Raw genomic sequence first — 16,276 nt, forward strand, 5'->3', positions numbered from 1 at the left:
TCCGCCCACCGCGACTGACGGCGAGGCGGACCGTTCCCCGCTCCTGAAAGCAGACGACGAACTTGCCCAAAGTTACAAAAAATGCTAAAAGACAAAACATCTGAAAAAGTTCTTTTAAAACATTTTTGTTTGCCCGAACGACTTTTTTTTTTTTTTTTAAACTGGTCAATACAATGAATGTGACGAAATGTGATCCATCGAGGTGGATTCATCAGTGAGTGATTATGAATATTGAAAACCAAAACAACTTTTTTACACGTTTTCTACTGATCACTGCAATACGGAAGCGTCCCTTTTATCGAAACCATTTTTCACGCATTTCTCTTGTCGTGGTGCTTTTTGGAAACAGCAGAAGAGAGCGATGGACATGTCGGGACACATTTTATTTCAGTTGGGAGAACCGTAGCAAGCGACTCGTAAAGGGCGGCGACATACAGTATAAAGCGCTCAGTCTCCATGGCAACGTCACAATCTCAAAAATAAGTTAAGAGCCGATGTGTCTGAATTTCAGACATTAGAGCGAGTCTGCCGAGTCCCACGGGGACACACGCACGCGCGAGAAGGAAGCTGCCGCAACTGACAAACACACATTTAAGAAAGGCCCGTTGAGTCCTAAACGCCCACACACACACACACAATAGTAGACGACATCTTGACAAAACATTTGTAAAAGGAACAAAGAAGGCACTTGTAGGTCCCATATTGTCGAAGACATGATTGGAAATGGACGACTCCTTGTTTTACAATTTCATTAAAACGTACCGAGTAGCAAAATGTCCAACAGTTCCTGACGCAAAAGAATCCAGCGATTGGGGAACCCGTGTCAAATCGTCAGTCTGTGGTCGTTTTCACGGCCTCAAAAAAAAAAAAAAAAAAATTGAAATCGAGAGCCTCAGGAGTGCAAAATAGTGAAAGAAAAAAAAATCCAGATGGATCCTCAGAGTACGAAGACGCATCAGAGGACTTCCTGGTTCAAACTCTCTCGGGGTTGTCGTGCTTGGCCATTGGGCGACGGGAGAATAGCTTGCGCTTTAAGTGGACCAGCTGTGAGAAAATGGAAGTACGCCAGGAGACCATTGTGATACTGGAGGAGCGCAAGAAATGTGTTTTGACCAAGATATCAAACGTTCTGGTCGCTAAAGGATGGCTAGCGGTAAGCGGCGGGGATCGCTTAAGGTCAGCGTAGGTCTCTTGGAGACATCGCAATGACGTCAAAACCCGGCTTGGTTTCCGTCTTTTTTCGCCGCAAAATGGGTGCGAACCGCGCAAGGCCACTGACTCTCTGGGAGACAAACCCAAAGGGGAGGGGTTGTCTTTGGTTTCAGCCGAGTCAGGTCCTGGCGCGGCTCGCCACACATGAGACGGACGGATGAGCCGGCGGGTTGGGAATTTGGGTGGCCAAATCACGGCAACGGGAAGACGCGGGAGACACTGACCTGTTCGGCGAAGAAGGACATGACGGTGAAGGCCACCAGCGCCACGAGGACACAGTGGGTCCAGAACTTCAGCTTGTCCCGGTAGACTCGCCTTGGGGGGGGCGGCCGTGTTAATGGACATGCGAGCAATGAACAAAAGAAAAAGCCGGTGATGCAATAGGGAGGCATCCAGCGGTGGCAGCACTTTGCTCAAAAGAAACTCGGGGAGGTGACGAAAGGCTCAGCTTACCACTTCCATCTGAGGGGGCTCGTCTAATTTTAAAGTCTCTGTGTGAGGCCTGACATTGACCCCGTTTTTGGACGCCCGCTCGCCCTCCCTCCCTCTATCAGGATCCCCATGGTGACAAGCTGGCAACCCTTGGCCCGGTGCGCTGACAGCCACCCGGGTGCTTGCGAGGTTATGATGCTGCCATTATTAGCAGCTGCCGCGCGCTGAGAGACGTATTCATTACCTCCGCCAAGGAAAGCTTCTTGCTTTCACAGCCACGCCGGTCACGCCCGTGTTTGACGTCCTTGCTACGCTTTGAATTATCACAACATGGACACTGCAACCATTCTAAACTTCTCACCAGATTTTCACAGACACCCCACATATTTATGAATTCACTCGCTTCTGTTCTGTTCCTAATCAAGTGGCGGAAAAGACCTACCATTCGTGGAGCTCGTCCATGTGAAGGAAGCGGTTGCGGTACTCCCTGGGCAGCTCAAACTGGGACGGCAGCGGGAACATGGAGTCGTAGAAGTCCCTGAGCACGGCCTTCACGGTGGCGGCGTCCTTGTGGGTGTGGTCGATGTTGTCGTTCAGACAGATGAACTTCCTGCGGGGGCAAACCCGAGTGTGTTAGCGAGGGACATCAACGGGAAATCCTCACGGAGACCGCCGCCACCTGGGATTCTTCCTGATGTCGTCCAGCTGGCCCACCACGTGCGACACGTTGGTGCGGACCATCTTGAAGGCGATGTCCTCCTCGCCCTTGATCTCAAACCTGCGCGAGGAGCGCTCGACGTCTTAAAAGCCGGCGAGGGAGGATTTTGAACATGCCGGTGTTGCTACTCACTTGTACTTGTTCTGGTCCACGAAGGCTTTGCGAATGCGATCCGTGATGGGCGTGCAGTGCACGATGAGGCCTTTGGTGACGGGCGGCTGGAAAACAAAATCCATCGTGTGACTCAAATGGAGCTTGCGTAGGCGTTTTGAGCTGGCCGTTCACCATGCTGTGGTCGTAGTAGGCCTCCTGGGTAGGGTTCACCAGGTGGAGCTGGCTCAGGTTCTTCGGGAGTGTCTTGGAGCAGTTGATCAACATCTGCTCCAAGCTCGTAAGGTCCTGGACAAGAAACAATGTGTCTTCGATCTATCTCTCAAAGGAATATTATCAATGGAAAAAAAAAAGTTTAGCAGACCGACCAACAGGCTGAGGGGGAGCTCGTGAATCCTGGCTGCCAGAGTGCGGATCTCGCGATCGGACAAGACGCCGGAGTGGTCGGTGTCCACCTCGTCAAACACCTCGGAGACGTTGAGCTGTTGCTGGGTGCTCATCAAGAAGTAGAAGTAGGAGAAGGCAAACTGCATGTCGTCCGGGTGGCGCACACGGTGAGCCGACGTCTTGTCAAAGTCGTCTGGGAATCTGCGGGGGGGAATTTAAGAGGCGCCCGGCGCGTCACAGGCCCGTTACGAGACTCGCCCCGCTTCGCTTTGGAGTCGAGCGATTCGGACGGGTCGCTCACGTGTCCTGCAGCTCCTGCATGACCAGCCGATCAATCATATGCGGCATGTGCGCGGGGACCTTGCGAGACGCAAAGCCAAACTGGCGGTTGAGCAGCTTGTTGACGTGGCGCAGCGAGTCGGCAAAGGTGTCGCGCAACTTGCGTCCGCCGGCGCCGCCGTCCGTGTCATACGTCAGCGCCCTCTGCAGGCGCTCTTCTTCCTGTCGACAACAAAGACACCAATCACGAGAGCTTCAGGACCATCTCGGACCATCAATCAGGGCCGCCAACTTGATCCTAGCAGGATGATTTTTTGTGAGCTCACCTCCAGCAGGTCTTGGAAGTACTTCTGCTTCTCCCATGGGAGGAAGCCTCTGTCAGCCGGGACAAAGTGTTGGAGCTTCCTCCCCACCGCAGAAAGGTGGTGGGGCTGCACTTGCCATTCGGTGCTCTTTAATTTGGTAATGTGGCTCAGGAGCTTGGAGGCTTTGGGCCTCTCCGTCAGAATAGGAAGGTCAAGCTTGTCTCCGTCACGTTCCTCCTGGTGGGTGCTTAGCAGCTGAGCCTTGGTGAGGTTGTAACCTTTCAGTGTGATGTCTCCTTTGAGGAGTTTCTCATCCAGCTTCTGAAGCTCCCTGCGCACGGGAGCCGGCAAGAGCGACTCGTTGAGAGCGGGAACGTCTACGACGGCCACCAGTTCTTCCGCTTGCTTCTTCTGGACCTTGGGAGCCCTCTTGTCTTCCGGTACGTCAGAGAAGACAAAGGGCGCTTCCGTCATCACCGAGGGCTTCTGGCTGGAGCTTTCCCTGCTGCTCTGTGTCCTGTTAAGCGGCGGAATCTGACGCGTGTCCACAGCGACGCTGAAGATCTTGGTAAACGCCGTGCTGTCCTCTCTTTGGAAGGTGACGTTGTAATGGAGCGTGCTGGCGTTGTGGCCGGGGTGGAGCAGAAGGTGGATGCTCTTCCATTTGTTGGCCACGGAGGTGTGACGCACCGTCGGGTTGTCGCTCACGTGGGCCTCCGAGACCCTTTGGAGGAGACAAAAAGTCGAATTCCATTTCTCATGGGAAGCTAGTGTAAATTTGTCAGAACCTTACCTGTGCGCCAGTCCGTCGAAGCTGAAATAAGGTCGGATCTCTCCGACCGGGAGGACGTACGCAGTCTGGTTACTCAGCAGAGTGACGCGGTGCAGCTCTCCAAAATGCTCTGCGGCGTAAACGCGCAGTGGATCAGCAATTGAAGCAGAAAAGTTAAAGATTAAAGATTAAAGTCCCAATGATCGTCACACACACACCTGGGTGTGGTGAAATTTGTCCTCTGCATTTAACCCATCCCCATGTGATTTTAATCCATCCCCTGGGGGAGAGGGGAGCAGTGAGCAGCAGCGGTGCCGCCGGGCTCGGGAATCAGTTGGTGATCTAACCCCCCAATTCCAACCCTTAATGCTGAGTGCCAAGCAGGGAGGCAATGGGTCCCATTTTTATAGTCTTTGGTATGACCCGGCCGGCCGGGGTTTGAACCCACAACCTTCCAGTCTCAGGGCGGACACTCTACCACTAGGCCACTGAGCTGCACTCCTATTTGCCCGAAGGGTCACCTGTGCCGCAGTCGCCCACATCGAAGCCGCAGGAGAGCACGTTGCAGGCTTGGTCGCAGAATTTGTCCGCCAGCCAGGAGGTGGCGCAACCTTGGTTACAGTACGAGGCTGCGGCCAGGCCGAGTTGACCGCCGGCGAACTGCCACAAATGCCCGCCGACTTCGCCGGGGCCGCCGACAGGGAACCTGCTGCTCCCCGCGGCACCTGACAGAAAAAAACACAATTTCTAATTTCCACGGAAATGTCCAGAAATGTTCCCAGCCGAGCCTCCAGTGCATCTTTACCAGCGCAGTCGCCTCCGTCCCAGTCGCAGGCCGAGTTGTTGCACGCCTTGTCACAATAGCCGTCCTTGATCCAGGATCCCGGGCAGCCCTCCGCGCAATTTGGAACGGGCCAGGTGAGATACACCTGCACGGAAGGGGGAACCCAAGATTACGAGTCATATATTTGCGGTAACCACGACTAGTGGTACCTTCTGTCCTTTGGAATGGCTGTAGAAGTCGTCCGGCCAGACGTCTTTGCCAAACATCACGTCGTCGTTGAGGTAAATGAACTTCTGCGAGAGTCCCGGGATGCGGTGGATGTGACTCTCGATGGCGGGCGAGCTGAAGGTGGGGAGGTGGCTGCGGTTCAAGAACAGCTCCTGCCGTTCACAGGAAATCCTTTTGGTTTGTTGGAGCCCTTGAGGCGACGGGGGGGACTCTACCTGATGCGTGACGACGGAAACGCGAGGGTTGTCCAGGTTGAGCCAGGAGGGAATCTGCCCGTTGGTGACCACAAAGACGTGTCGCACCCAGGGCGCGTGTTTCTCCACGGAGCGCAGGGAGTAGCGCAGCTCCTCGTTGTCCTCGAAGCGGCTGGCCGAGACGTCCTCGTCCTGCTTGGACTATATTATTTGTGAATATCACCTTTGTTTTTGGTAAAGCGAGGCGGCGAGACTCCAGTCATTACCTGCGAGATGGCACTCAGGTCCCAGAAGAGATAGGCGGGGCTAATGGTCAGCTCCTTCCCATCCAGCGTCAGGTTCTTCTTGGACTTTTGCATGAGGTCGGTGAAGTCTTGCGGGCCTTTGAGGTGAAGCAGAGCGATGCTGGCCTCCGAATACAGCTCAAACTGAGGGATGCAACGTTTGACAGACAGTTGGACCTCCAATTCTTTGAATCCAAAGTGACATTCAATATGTCGCCGTAATGAAAAGCTCATTTGCTAAATTTAACCAGCAAATGGATTGAGTTTGGAAAATTCTGTGATGTCATCACCACCACATACGTTGCAGATAAACCGTGTGCGTGTGAGGGGTGCCACCGAGAGCCCCCCCCCCCTTTCCAAATCTAAGCTTCCCGGGAAAGCGTTTGCTCGCCGCCTCACTCCATCATCGAGCGTCTCACATGAGCTGGCGCGCCGCCGCCTCCTCTCGCTGCCTTTAGGTGAGGATTACTGGGGTCTTACGGAGCGGCCGGCCCGCATCGCGTTGCATCTCTATTATGGTCGAGCTGATAATGCTCTCGCGTGTATACAAACATTGAGCGTGGCGGCCTCACAAAGACGCCTTTCATCGCCGGCCTGTGTCAACAGTTCCACTCACGCGCGGTATACAAACGTTCCAAAGTATAAATATGCCACATGCTAGCGTCAAAAGGAGAGTGTTGGGGGTGTGGTGCTGGTTGCAACATCAGCTATTAATAATATGGACTCACAACACCGCTTTTCGCAGAATGGGCGTGGCCACACCAGGAAACACCACACAGCGTCCCCTTGCGGTTGAAATGGAACAAACCGGTAAGGGCGTAGTAAGTACGTTCTGTTTGCTTTGACGTAATCCGTGCTGATCTAGCCATATAAGCTTCCAGCCTCCCCTTCAAGGATGATGGCACCGTCTCGGAATAGCCCTGCCTCGGAGCCGCATTCTTGTAATGTATGGAAAGAGTCACGTTACGCACACGCCAGCGTACGTTAACGCGCCCGCCGTGCTGGAAAACTGGACCGCGTGAAGCTCATCTTTGGACAGCGGCAAGAGGAGATGGCGGAAAGAGTGCAACGCTGCCACCTGCTGCTTGTTTTCAACGGCTTAACCCTTAGCCCTATTTGGCCAGCCGCTGATTTGAAACCAAACGTTCTATTCATTTGAACTTTTGACCTGTTTTATCTTGTCGGTGACAAATGAGGGCAGCTTGGTTCGCAGCTGCTCCGTTTCCTTGAAGGTGGGCGGGAAGCCGCTGAGGTAGGCCAGCGTCTGCATGCGAATCAGACCCGGAGCCTCTTTATCCGTGGTCTGCGGAAAACAGGACGTAGTGACGGAAATGCCACTTCCTTGAAAAGCTCAGGTGAGGACATTGAAATAAAACTCACTAGGTAACATCGGGACACGGAGAATTTCTTGTCTTCCTTGAACGTTTCTACGTAGGCGTTCTCAGCTGAGAGAAGGGGAGAGATTCCACATCCATTTATTGATCTCATCATCAGGCGGGCTATTTTTCAGACCCACCGTCTGCCTGGGAATTGAAGACCAGCACGGAGGCGGCGGTGGACGGGTGAACGGGCCCGCGGAGCTGCAGCAGCTCCTTGGCGGCCGCCAGCGCCGGCGAGAGCGCCGGCAACTCCCGGAGCGTGCCGTTGGCCGGCAGGGCGGGTTCCAACGCCAGCATGGGCGCCATGATGCAGTGGGACATCAAGCATTCTGCTTTGGCCCTGGAGAAGTGTGGCGCCGCAGCAGTCAGGAAAACAGACTTTTGCAAAACTATCGGGACATTGAGTATTACCTGACTTTCGGTTCTTCTGTCGTCTCACTTGAATTTTTCCCCAGATGTTCTCTATGTGGATAATAAACACATAATAGTGGCACCTCGACTCAAAAGCTGTCTGTCGGGCTACCTCAGAACTCTCTGTTCCTCTGCCAGTTGCTCTCTCACGGCTTTAAGTTCCCTCAGCAGAGCCACGTCGGTGCCATTCACCCACGTGTACACCACGTCGATGGGCATGGGTAGGCAGAGCCTGTAAGAGATGACAAACCAAGCGCAGGCATCAGACAAGTGCAAAGTAATGTGCGGATTTGAGGCTGGAGAAAGCCAACCGTGCTCACCGGCTTTGAAATGACTTGCCGCCCAAGTTGTCTCTGTAGGAGTCAAAGAGCACATGGTACTGGTCTCGGCTCCACTCCACCACCACCTGAAATATTGCTGATAGTGTTAGAGTTCCTCCTTAGCTCGCTGCTCTTTTAACTTTGAACTGTGTCGGAAGCTCCTGAATAAGTGTATTGGTGAATATTGACAACAGAATTTGCTTTGTAAAACAGCTCAAAATAAGAACGAGGAAAGTCCAGCTGACAAATGGCGGCATTTTAGCTCATTTGGCTTTGAGGCTGAATTTTAGAACACCATCTGCTCCAGTCGAACGGGTTCTTCTCAGAACTGCATTACGCCAAGCTAACATCTGCTAACGTTAGACGACGAGAAGATGTACAAATGCTAGTTGTGTCGACCCAACGAAAGGGAGCATCTTACCTCCCCGAATTGGAAAGCGGAAACTATCATGAGGACGATGCCGCCGAAGCAAAGGTAGAGTCCATAACGGTGGGACAGACAGGTGTACGTCTGCCGCTGAAGAAGCTTCAGCACCGAGTTGACGACTACCATGGCTCTCCTGGGCCAACCATAGCGCCGCATTCATTCGACAATAGCGAGTCAAAACACCGAACTAAACACACGGGGAGAGAGCGGGATTAGTCAGCTGACCGTCGGCACACATGACAGCCATACGTGTTGTTACTTCTTCGTCGGCGACGGCGGCGGGGTTTCGGCAACTCCGCTTCCGCAGTTTGTCGCCCTCCAGCGGCGGGGAGTGGTTCACCCACCTGGCCTCCACCCGATCTGGCTTCAAGCGGCAACAATTATTTAGCAATTAAAAGTGCCATAACACATCTTCCAATGATCGGATACCTATTAGTCAAAGTCAAAGTCTGCTTTATTGTCAATCTCTTCACATGCCAAGACACACAAAGAAATCGAAATGACGTTTCCACTATCCCACGGTGACAAGACATAGTACACGATATACATACAAGTAAACATCCATCCATCCATCCATCCATTTTCTGAACCGCTTAGTCCCCACGGGGGTCGCGGGAGTGCTGGAGCCTATCACAGCCGTCAACGGGCAGTAGGCGGGGGACACCCTGAACCGGTTGCCAGCCGATCGCAGGGCACACAGGATCCTAACAGCCTGGAGTATGCTGTTGGTGAGTCTGGTGGTGCTGTTGGTGAGTCTGGTGGTGCGGGAGGGAGCGCAGGCTCCCAGAGGGCAGAAGATCGAACAAAGAGTGAGCGCGGTGACTCACATCACTCACCTGGTCGCCTTGCGGGTGAAATGGGAGGTGTAAATGTCCTTCAAGGAGGGGAGTGAAGCACCAATAATCTTACCAGCCGTGTTCACTATGCGCAGGAGGGCCTTCATGTTGTAGTCAGTGCAGCTACCACCCCAAACAGCAATACAACTGGAGAGGACGCTCTCAACGGTGCCACGGTAGAATGTGCTCATGACGGCCGGAGGAGCACTTGCTCGCCTGAGTTTCCGCAGGAAGTACAGGCGGCGCTGGGCCTTCTTCGCCAGTGATGCGGTGTTGGTGGACCAGGAGAGATCCTCACTGATGTGCACCCCCAGGAACCTGGCGCTGCTCACTCTCTCCACCACAGCACCGTCGATGGTCAGCGGCAGGTGTTGGGCGTGACCCTTCCGGAAGTCAACAACAATCTCCTTGGTCTTGTTGACGTTCAGCAGGTGGTTGTTGTCCCTGCAGCACGTGGTCAGAAGGTCAACCTCCAACCTGCATTGAGTCTCGTCGACCCACCAGAGTCGTGTGGTCAGCAAATTTCACTATGCGGTTATCGCTGTAGGTTGCAGCGCAGTCATGCGTCAGCAGGGTGAAGAGCAGCGGACTGAGCACACAGCCTTGGGGGGCCCGCGTGCTCAGCGTGATGCTGCTGGCGGGCGGAGATTTTGTCGCCAACACGTACCACCTGAGTGAGGCCTCTGACAGAGGAAGTCTAGTAGCCAGTTGCAGAGGTAGGTACTGAGGCCCAGCTTGGCGAGTTTGCAGATGAGTCGGTGTGGCACAATGGTGTTGAAGGCAGAACTGAAGTCCACAAACAGCAATCTCACATACGAGTCCCTTCTCTCCAGGTATTAGTGGACATTATGAATAGAATTGTTCGAAAACAATAACAGATGGAAAGCATGGCATTATACTATTCACACCACTCAAACACATTAAAAAAAAAGTCAAGTGTTTTTATTTTTGCTTCCATTTCACATTTGTCACAAACATTGTTTCATGTTGTCACTCTGTTTGAATCGAATTTAAGACTAAATTGAAAACTTTGGTATTAGATTGAAGCCTCACTAGTGCCAGTGCTGCCCTGCCAGAGACAGCGTAAACCACAGGCGGTTTGACAGGGTGGCAGCCGCTGCTCACCCCACCCCTTTTCTTGAATAAATGATTACGTCTTACTCAACGAGCAAGTTAAAAAAAAAAAAAAAAGTCAGGTGCATTTTGACTTGAGCATCCCACGCCGACAGGAGATAGTAAGGTAAGCTCTAAGACATCGATCTATCTTGTTAAAGATGTTCAAGTGGTTCGTCAAGCGTGGCAACGATCTGCAAAGTAGTTGTTGTCGATGTCGAAAGAGGTGCTAATGTCATCTATTTTACATCGAGGCTCGCTGTCCGGCTATACTCGATGATATTTGGAAAAGAATACGTCAACAATCATTTCTTCACATTTCTGCATTTTAGTCTTGTATTTCATATGATCCATAAGTGCCTGACCCAGCCAATCAGAGATGCTTTACGAAGGCAATCACTGTCTTGACCAATGAAAGCGGTGGTATTGCGCAATACTAACAAAATACAAAAGAATACAAGACATTAAAAACAAAGGAAATGTTAACGGGCGACAAAGAATCTTGAACGCACTTCGCAAAATGGCTTTTGTGCGCGTACAAACGGAAGACACTATGCGACAATATGTCATTTTGATGACTGTTCTCGTCGTACCAGTCGGTTTCCATCGTACTTGCCTTGCAAGATTCACAGCACGTTTTGCAGGTGGAAAAACAGATTGGTGCCAAGAGGGAAAACACACTTGCAAGTCACGTTGGTACGTTTTATTATACAGTCAGTGTCCATGATCCCAACATCAAGCCTAAGTGCAGTGCGAAAAAAGCCCTTCAAATGTTTCAAAACGGTCTCAATCTTGACGTAACAAAATATGCCCACAGAGTGAAGCAGCAAAAAAAATGATTTGATCATTTCGATGTCGTGAAGTGTGTGTTTCAATATGTGTGTCAGGCACTTTTGGCAGGCATCACAATGGCGCTCAGGCCATTTCGGAGGCTGTCGTACATCTGTTTCGGTCGGCGATGCAGAATTTTGGTCTGCTGCGCCTTCTTTGTTATTCTTGGGATGCTGAGCTTTCAACAGAAAGGAGGGGTGAGTCCACTCTGGTTTATCCAAAATGTTGGAATGTGATTTGAATAGGAAGGACTAAATTGACTTGTTTTTATTTTATTTATATGTTATTCAATTTTTATTATTTACCTTTATTGTATTCATTTATGATGATTATTGTGATTATTATTATTGATTATTTGTTATGGTTGACTTTGGAAGGAAACTGAAACCCTTTTCCAAGAGTTATCTGTGAGGCGCCAAAGCGAAACAAAAGGAGAGGTGAGTCGACTCTGGTTTATCTGTCAGGAACGGAGTGTCGATGGAGCGAGGACGACCAAATGCAGCTTGGACCAGGGTTTATTGCAGGAACCAAAAGACAGACCCAGCAAACTGACGTGACTAAACAACATAACCAAAAGGACTGATCGCCAAAACGTGAAACAAAAGACAGGAACCAAACAAACCGAGTGACAGTGAGCCATGCATTGTCCACGTCTCAGGCAATGCTCCGACGGCGAGTGACACGCAAACAGAACTTAGATACGACACAGGTACCGAGAGGCAAGTGCGTGTGGTTACACTAATCAAGGGCACACAGGAAGGGAGGGGCGAGCACACGGACACAGAAACGATGACATCACAAAACATGACATTATCTATCCAAAACGTCTGAATGTGATTTTAACATACACAATGCTCTCGATTGTTCAATCCATGTATACATCAAATTATCTATTCATTATGATGATTGGTTTTATCGTATTTCTTTTGGATTTGGATTGTATTTATTTATGATGATGATTATTATCTGTTATGAGTTATTGCGGAAGGACTCTGGCACCGTCATTGGTGAAGCGCCAAAGCGAAACGCGTCGCAAGTCACACGGGTACGTTCCGAGACTTTAAACCCAAGATGAGCCCACGCACGAACGTCATCACAATGTTAATCAACTACTCTCATGTATGCAGTCCGTACCACGGCAGAATCCGGACAGGTCTTACCAGTTAAATGTTGTTACCGAAGAAAACAAGAAGGTGTCCCACCGGTTGACTGACATTTTGGAAGAACACAAAACGGTGGGACCATGTCCAACATTCCACAGCAGGTGAAGAAACAACATCAACAACCGTCTCAGCGATGACAAGGTTGCGCTAACACCTATGACATCGTCTCCATTTCTTCAGAGAATGTACCCCCATTCCCATCGATCTGGTTTACACCTGGGTCAATGGCTCAGACCAAACCCTACTGAGGAACCTGAGGGTGGCCAAAGAGCAACTGGATGTAGAGCAAGGACTTCTGAGGTGAGGCAAACCAAGTTGACCGACCAGATGGGAAGTGTGTCTGAAAAACTCTCCATTCCAGTGCCAAGCCGCAATGCCCGCTGTCCAAATGCGTGGTGGCACCCATGGTGGTGTTTGATCCTGGTCTACTGGCAAACACCACCTCTGAAGACCTATCCATGGCTTTGCCCTCCTTCTCCACTGCCAAGGCGGTGCTGCAGCTCACCAAACCCCAGCAACCCTCCCACAGAGTCACCGTGGTCGTCTTCCATTCGCAAGCTGACGGTAAAGCGACGCCGTCGACTTCTATCACCCCGACCAGTCACGGAACTTGATGGTTTGTCTTCTAGCTGAAAAGGCCTTGACGGAAACGCTCCGACACAAGACATTATCCATCTACAAAAGCTACCTGGTGAATTTGGATTCTCAGCCATCTTATTTTGCGTCTGGGCGTGATGTCACCGCATCACTCTGTCCTGTTTTCCAGACCACGGACCAAGCGGCTCCGGGTCTAGTCCAAATGGAGACCCTGGCCTACCTCCACGGCTTCCCAAACTCCTACAAGGTGTCAGAGGAACTGCGAGGCAAATTGCCGCCGGCCATAACGGAAAAGATTACAGCGGTAAAGCTATTTTTGTTCCCTTTCTCATTTTCCCCCGAAGACGAGATATGAAGAATAGATCAATGTGTTCGTTCCTCAGTTTGAGTTGTACCCGGAGGCCAGCCTCGCTCTGCTCTTCTTCAGAACTCCACAAGACTTGACTGATCTCCAAAAGGCTAAAAATCAAGTGAAAGTGGATGAAAAGCAAGTGACCATCAGTCCTGTTCACTTCTTCTGGAACATGAGCGCCATCCAACAGGTTGAACGTTGTCAATTCGCATGATGCGACGTGATTCCCTCTCTGATCATGTCAAATATATATATATATATATCTATCTCTCTTTTTTTTCCAGTCTGTCCCTGCCAAAAAAGAGACCAGGGATTCTCTGACGCCTAACCGTTTCCAGGACAACGGCGCACTCATGTATTCCTTACGCTCTTTGGAGAAACACGCTCCGTGGGTGCGTCACGTCTTCATCGTCACCAACGGGCAGGTTCCCTCCTGGCTCAACCTTCAAAACCCCCGACTTTCAATTGTCACGCATCAGGTAAGATTGAATTGAATTTTTTCGTTCCGAAGATTCAAATATGACAAAAAATACAGAGCTTCCTGTTTGTTTTCAGACAAAGTTCTTGCATAAAACACATCCATCCATTTTCTGTACCACTTTATCCCCACGGGGGTCGCGGGCTTTGCCGGAGCCTATCCCAGCTGTCATCGGGCAGTAGGCGGGGGAAACCCTGAACTGGTTGCCAGCCAATCGCAGGGCACACAGAGACAAAGAACCATCCGCACACGCACTCACACCTAGGGGCAATTCGGAGCGCTCAATCGGCCTACCAAGCATGTTTTTTGGGGATGTGGGAGGAAACCGGAGTGCCCGGAGAAAACCCACGCGGACACGGGGAGAACATGCAAACTCCACACAGGGAGGGCTGGAGGTGGAATCGAACCCGCACCCTCCTTACCGCATAAAACACAGAGAGAGAAAGAAAAAAAAAATCGATTGACTGAAATGCCTAAAGAGGATATATATATTTGTTGTGAATGACAGGAAATCTTCCTGAACACGAGCCATCTCCCAAGCTTCAACTCCCGCGCCATCGAAAGCCACATTCACCGCATCCCGGGAATCTCGCAGAGGTTTCTTTACCTCAACAATGACATGATGTTTGGCAAAGACGTCTTTCTGGACGACTTCTACACCCCGAGGGACGGCCAGAAAGTAAGTAATCCACGTTCCGAATGATTGAATGATGGATTGATTGATTGATCATTTCTTCCATGGAGGTCTATCTCGCCTGGCCTGTAGGCCTTTGTTCAAAACAGTGTCCATCAAGCTTGATCAACAACGGGCAGTGCAACGAAGCGTGCAACAATGCCAAATGCCAATGGGACGGAGGAGACTGCAAAGGTAGCGACCGCAACACTTGCGCAATCGGAATAATCCGCCTTGAAATACACTCTACGTGATGTTTGAAGGACGAAAACGCAGGTCTCTAAGCAGCACTGGTGATGGACAGAAGTCAAGCTTCTTCTCAGATCCTCAAACCCAAAGCGACCAGCTTGGAGAAGAAAAAGAAATGGACACAAAAGATTGGAACACTCCATTGGGCAAGAAGCTCCAAGAGTTTTTCCCTTCTCACAAGACATTCCTTCAAGAACTACTTGAGGACCGTGGTCTCCAAAACGCTCTGAGCTACGAGACCAATGGCGCGATGACCGGCCGAAAGCTACGAGATACTTTTGCCGCCACGCTGAAACACGTCGACAGGCTATACAACTTAAAGTTTGGCGGCATGAAACGAAAAGTCATCTCGCACGCTCCTTACATGATTGACAAGCTTGTCATGCAGGAGCTGCAGGACACGTGAGTGCTGACCACTTCCGAGTTCCGGGCCTTCTGACTGCTGAATCTACCACGTTCCTATTCCCGCAGATTCCCAGGAGAATTTCAAAAGACCTCGAGTCATCATTTGCGCCATCGGGACGACATGCAGTATGCGTTTGCCTACTTTTATTTCCTGATGAGCGTCAAGCGGCCGGTTAACATCGCCGAGATGTTCGACACCATCGACAAAGACCGTTCTGGCGTTCTGTCCGCTGGAGAGGTTCAAGATTTGGTCATGAAAATCCACAAGCAGCCCAAACCCGAGGTGGTTTGTTGATTGAGCTATCGCCGGACCAAACGTTATTTTGATCAAACGAGACATCCGATATTCTGTGGTTCATTTTAGGACTTTACAAGATTGAATGCTCAGTTGCGCAACTGCACAAAAAACCGTCGGGTCACCAAAGAAGTCGTGATGAACTGCAAGCCCGTCACAGATGGCATTCGCAGTGCCGTTACAGACCAGAAGAAATATAGGTGAGTGCTCCTCTGATGCAGAAACAGAAGCTCCATCGAGGCTTCTGCTGACACGTCAACTTGCCGACAGATATCAGGTCATGGGGCAAGGGGAGGTCCATTTCAAGATGCTTCGTAATAACCCGGCGGAGGCCGATCGCATTTTCAATGACCTCCAGAGAAATCCAAGGTGAGAAGAACCAACCATAAAGCACTTCTGGTCTTGGCCTTTGAATGGCTTCTGCACTTCTTCCAACAGGAAGTTCATCTGCATCAATGATGACCTTGACCACACCCAAAGCATAGCTATGGAAGTGCAGAAGAAGTTGGCCCAATTTTACCAATCCAAGTTCCCGCAACCATCTGAGTTTGAGCTTCAAAATTCCAACAGGTCTCCTGCACACGAGGACCAGCTTTGATAGGAGCCGTCATCAAATGCGGCCAATTCGGAAAACAGGTGGCGCTAGCCTCTTTTTCATTCCCGTCAAGTCCTTTTGTGAAGTCTATTTTACAATTAAGAATAAATGGCAGGATGTAGCTGTCTTTTTAAACGAGACTGCTTTTGTCATCTTTCCCCTCATCTTGAAACAATTGGTGCCGTTCATCTGAATCACGATCACTTTTAGATCCAAACATTTTGGCACATTTCATGTTAAGGCACAGACAGCAAGTGATATTGCACCGCACGCGCACGCACACGCACACGCAAGTCATCACGTCGCGAGTGATGCAGAAGATGGAGGAGGACCATGACGAAGCGGAGGCATGTTTGAGGAAGACAGTCAGTCACGTGACTAACGCTTTTGAAAAATGACACTTGCTCCCACCTCTCCGCGACGTGGACGTGTTGTAGAGTCCATAA

At 50.8% G+C, this 16,276-nt stretch overlaps 2 protein-coding genes across 2 annotated transcripts; one reads left to right on the top strand and one right to left on the bottom strand.

The window, feature by feature from the left end:
- Window positions 1-364: 364 nt before the first annotated feature.
- gnptab (N-acetylglucosamine-1-phosphate transferase subunits alpha and beta) lies at window positions 365-8,527 on the bottom strand. The gene is made up of 22 exons (XM_037243640.1): window positions 8,238-8,527; window positions 7,817-7,902; window positions 7,609-7,728; window positions 7,497-7,547; window positions 7,223-7,425; window positions 7,087-7,151; window positions 6,875-7,009; window positions 5,689-5,850; window positions 5,444-5,623; window positions 5,210-5,380; window positions 5,022-5,145; window positions 4,738-4,941; window positions 4,238-4,346; window positions 3,466-4,168; window positions 3,162-3,361; window positions 2,842-3,061; window positions 2,648-2,761; window positions 2,495-2,580; window positions 2,324-2,422; window positions 2,087-2,254; window positions 1,437-1,527; window positions 365-1,044 (listed from the first exon to the last, which is right to left on the bottom strand). Exons 1-22 carry the CDS (start codon window positions 8,397-8,399, stop codon window positions 973-975), a joined length of 3,525 nt encoding a protein of 1,174 aa, XP_037099535.1. The 5' UTR covers window positions 8,400-8,527; the 3' UTR covers window positions 365-972.
- Window positions 8,528-10,262: 1,735 nt separating this feature from the next.
- On the top strand, window positions 10,263-15,972 carry LOC119117342 (N-acetylglucosamine-1-phosphotransferase subunits alpha/beta-like). The gene is made up of 18 exons (XM_037243542.1): window positions 10,263-10,319; window positions 11,080-11,220; window positions 11,401-11,460; window positions 12,012-12,068; window positions 12,151-12,287; window positions 12,367-12,486; window positions 12,548-12,750; window positions 12,816-12,877; window positions 12,953-13,087; window positions 13,167-13,325; window positions 13,420-13,614; window positions 14,122-14,292; window positions 14,358-14,481; window positions 14,550-14,937; window positions 15,007-15,223; window positions 15,305-15,435; window positions 15,506-15,604; window positions 15,674-15,972. Exons 2-18 carry the CDS (start codon window positions 11,101-11,103, stop codon window positions 15,831-15,833), a joined length of 2,538 nt encoding a protein of 845 aa, XP_037099437.1. The 5' UTR covers window positions 10,263-10,319; window positions 11,080-11,100; the 3' UTR covers window positions 15,834-15,972.
- The last annotated feature ends 304 nt before the right edge of the window (window positions 15,973-16,276 follow it).

This window comes from Syngnathus acus, chromosome 23 (assembly GCF_901709675.1).
Source record: "Syngnathus acus chromosome 23, fSynAcu1.2, whole genome shotgun sequence".
NCBI lineage: Eukaryota > Metazoa > Chordata > Actinopteri > Syngnathiformes > Syngnathidae > Syngnathus > Syngnathus acus.